The 4,470-nt window shown below is 39.5% G+C and overlaps 1 protein-coding gene across 1 annotated transcript in view; it reads left to right on the forward strand.

The window, feature by feature from the left end:
* The first annotated feature begins 3,175 nt into the window (after positions 1-3,175).
* LOC21409489 (heat stress transcription factor A-5) overlaps positions 3,176-4,470 on the forward strand; it is a 4,436-nt gene continuing 3,141 nt past the window's right edge. Inside the window, exon 1 of the mRNA XM_010099654.2 lies at positions 3,176-3,677. Within this exon, the coding sequence (XP_010097956.1) occupies positions 3,438-3,677 (240 nt within the window). The 5' untranslated portion in view covers positions 3,176-3,437. The remainder of the gene's footprint in view (positions 3,678-4,470) is intronic.

Raw genomic sequence — 4,470 nt, forward strand, 5'->3', positions numbered from 1 at the left:
CAAATTATATCTTACTGGGCCTTTCGCTCACATTTTATGTTTTAAATGTTAAACCCCTCCCAGGAGACTCGAGGAGCAGTGTAGGGTAGTTGGAGTTGCTACTGTTGGATCGAGTGAGGATTGAGTTTATCCTCTTGAACAAATGTAAGGAATTTGAGAAATTATGTAAACCTAGTTAATATTGGATTTACTAGACTGTGGTTGATGTCTGTTGTAATGATTATTTACATGAGCATGTATGTACGATATTGTATGTTCTATGGGGTGGAGCCATGTGTGTCAGAGGCTCTGGGATTCTATAGTAATGAAATTATATTTTAATGCAGTTAAGTGTGGGGCCCGGTTGGGAATCTGCTTTATTAATCCCTAATCGAGCTCCACGTCACCCACCCCGTTTGGGGGGCGTGACAAGATTGTTCGAGGTCATAGAACTCAAGTTATCTTCCTAATCGGCCACCAGGTATTATTCCTAATTGAGTTCTTAATAAATAAATTAATGTGATTAATTTATTCGTGCATAAATTAATATAATCTATAGAGTATCTCAAAGGTTTTATGAAAATTTTTGTTATACACGATCCGCCTCCCCCACGCTTCTGCATCCGAATTCGATTCGGAGACCAACAAAACTATCCTACGTGGGTCAGGCAAAGCATATGGTATGGTCTCTATCCCCTACATTTCACATATTAATATACCTATGGTTCAATAGGAAAGACAGTGAAAGTCTTTAAAATAAATACGAACGAGCAATCATTAAAGCTTACCTATAAGACAGAATCTGGACAAAGTCGGGTTCTAAGATAGCTTCACAAGGCACCGAGGAGAGCAAGGGATGCAAGTAGGAGTCTACGAGAAAGAACTCAGGTAGAGTAACGGCAGTTCAAGAAGTTTGGTAAAAAATGGCTTTGGTTCGAGGAATATTTAAAGGAAAACAAACCCTCTACCCCTGGTCATTAGATTAAGTTCGTAAAATCCAATGGCAGGGGCATCTTGCCCAGATCTGACGGCAACAAATGAAGGCGGGAAGGTGAGAGGGCACGATCAAAGGGCTCATATTCGCTTTTTCAAAAATAAAGCCTTACGTCAGCCTGGTGAACTGACCGACGCGACGGTTACGTTCCTCGAGGAAAGCTGAAGTGTTAAGACTATCATTACGAAAGAAGGCTCAGAATTAGGTTCCCTCACCCAAGGCACAGAAAGACACCCGAACCTAGCTCGAGGTTGTCTAAAGGAAACCCTCGACCTGGGGGGCAGCTGTTGTGTGGGAAAATGTGGGTGACATGTGAAACGGCGACAGCGTGACACGTGGCCCTACTTTCCCTAAAAAAGGTGATAGCCCTCGACGCTGCAAAGAAAAACCCAAATTATGGCGTCGACCAGTTGTGCCGTCGAACTTATGCAACACTTCCTCTGGAAAGGGTCGACTGTCAGAAAGGACATGAGGTCTACGCAGCACAGACGGCGAGGGGAATACTCTTCAGAAAGGAGCCTGACATCACAAGTTGCGTATAGGGGTGGGAGACGTCTGCAATACAGGCATTAATTGCAATCCCCTAAACCGCCCTACAGTGGGTAGTGAAGGATTACAGGAATCCACAGAGCCATAATAGAAGACCAATTGGCTGAGTGAATAGTCCAAAAGGTGATTAGTGGGCTACGGTCTGAGCCTAGAAAGGTAGGCCACTCGAGTACTTCTACCTACAAAGGAAAACCACCCACGAAGGAAGCTTGAGCTATAAAAAGGGCAAAGCCCCATACACGAAGGAGGATGGGCTTCTCGAGTATTGAATCATAGAGAGAATATACGCGCATGTAAATTGTAAAAGTCCAAAAGAAATATATCATACACAAGTGGATGTAGCTCTTCATTAACAGAGTGAACCACTATAAATCTCGTGTGTCCTCTCATTCAAAGCATTACACTCATGCTTACAAAACACAACAAATACTTTATAGCATAGTTTCAAATATACCGTTAATTTTCAACCGGTAACCCAACGGGATACCAGTGGGTAACCCGGCGTATTTCTGTTGACAGAATTCAGCCGTCAACAACCACCATGCCACAACTTCAACGTATATATTGTATCTAACAAAAAATAATGATAATAACAATTTGTTATTACTGTCTTTTTAAAAAATAAAAAAAGAAGAAAAGAGAAAAACAAAGCTTTTGAACCTTTTGCTCGCAAATTGCTACGCTTTTGAACCTTTCCTTAAAATATTGCTAACACTACCCCACATGTTGCTGTCATCATCGAACCCTACCGACACAACATATACAAAACATAACAGACAACACATGGTGATCCCTATAATCTTTTACAGTAATCGACAGATTGAAAAAGAATCCAACTTAACAAAATATTCTCATCATTCAGCCATTCAAACGTTTCAAGATGAAATTACCAAAAGCTATATACAAATTGCACAAAACAATAACAAAATTGTTACCAAATTCCATAGTTAGGGTTCACGAAATCTTACCATCAGCCATTGACAATTCCACTTATTTGGATCGACTCAAACCCTTCCTTCTTCGGTGATTTCTTAACTTATTAGTTTGAAGGAATTCAAGGCCTTCAATTCGAAAGGGAAGATCAAGAATGATGAGATGATTTTAGAAAATTTGGACTGGGTTCGAGAACAATGAGAAGTGTTGAAATAACTCTGGATTTTTTTTTGGCCCTAATTGACCTTATTTTGAACATTCCAGGATTGGCCCTAAATTACGTATTTGCCCTAACAGTGAGTGTCATGTGCCAGAAATGCGACACTTACCATTTAAAATTTAATAGAGGGAGCGAATAAGGGAGAAGCGTGATAACGGAGAACTTTTCAAGGAGAAAATTTGATATTTTTAAGTTTAGGTGGAATACTTGTAACACGCAAATAGTTTAGGAGGTACAAGTGTAATTTATCCTTTTTGTTTTCAGTCATCTAGTTTGTATAAAAAATCTTTTATTTTATGTATTTTTTTAATCTGATATGATTTTGACCGGACCTATCACTAAACTCACCTACCAGATAATGTTTTTATTATTATTTTTTTAATCTAGGACTAATCGACGGTTTAGACGTGTAGCGGTTGGTAAAAACAAAAACCCTACCCAAAAATTCTCCTATTTAAAGTAGCGGTAATAGAAGATTAACTAACCCCCATTTTCTTTTCTGCCCCATTTTCTTTTCTGCCAAACTGTACTTTTCAAACCGTCTCTCAAGTCAACAATGGCTGCCAGAGAGCCAGACCAGAAAGCTCGAACCTTCCATTTATATTTCCATAGCTTTTACTCGTTTTAGACGTTAACAGTTTCTTTCAAATTCATCCTTTTTCTTCCTTCCTTCCTTCCTTCAATTTCGGCACAATATATTCGGTTCCCAAATCCAAACAGGAATCGCGATCCTCCGAAAGCTTCATTTTTTTCAGTCCGGCGATGGAGGCGGCTCATGCCGGTGGCGGCGGAGGCGGTGGCGGTGGAAGCGGAGGTCCGGCGCCGTTTTTGTTGAAGACGTACGACATGGTGGACGACTCGGCGACGGACGAGATCGTGTCATGGAGCTCCAACAAGAACAGCTTCGTTGTCTGGAATCCGCCGGAGTTCAGCCGCCTCCTCCTCCCGACCTATTTCAAGCACAACAACTTCTCCAGCTTCATTCGTCAGCTCAATACCTACGTGAGATATTTTTTTTAATTCTCGTTTTGTTTGGATTAAATTCTATGTTGAATTTTCGATTTTGTTTAGATTTGGTTGCGTTTTTGTTGATGGTCCATTGAATTCGATTCAATATTTAAATTGTGGTTGATGTGTTTGGTTTCTGAATATTTGTAGTGATTTCTGTAGGGATTGTTAAATGATTATTTTGTTCGTTTGCGATTCTTGAAAATGAGTGCTGAAGAAACAGAGAAATAGTATTGAAATTGCTGTTTGATAAGTTCTGAAATCGATTCTTTTGATTAGGAGATCTTCTGAAAGAAAATTTAGGTGAGAAATGAGGTAGTGTATGTCTTCCTAATAGAGGTCAGGAGTTCGACCCCCGTGGTAAAAAATTGTAGAGCATTATTGTAGCATCTCCGTAAACAAAATTGCATATGTTGAAAGTATTTTTTAAAGAAAAAAAGTCGGGTTGGAAGAAATTATGTAAGAGGAGGGACCGTAGTTTCCGAATTTTTTGATGAACTTACATGCATAACAAGGGAAAGAAAAAGTGGCTTCCTTAATGAAGTTTGACATATGAAGGTGCATTTACCAATCTGTCATGAATTGTAAGCACAAAAAGGGCAAAACTTCGGAAAATAAAGGAAATTGAGCATTTGGTTCATTTGCTTACCTACTATTGGGAGTGGATTTGCAATCAAAGTTTTTTTTTTTTTTTTTTGGTCTTAAGAAAAGGCGGATTGGAAGGAAATACGTAAGAGGAGGGACCATATTGATACTTATTATTTAGGAGGATTTGGTAATTGAATGC

The sequence above is a fragment of the Morus notabilis genome, unplaced genomic scaffold (genome assembly GCF_000414095.1).
Source record: "Morus notabilis unplaced genomic scaffold, ASM41409v2 Scaffold35, whole genome shotgun sequence".
NCBI classification, from domain to species: domain Eukaryota; kingdom Viridiplantae; phylum Streptophyta; class Magnoliopsida; order Rosales; family Moraceae; genus Morus; species Morus notabilis.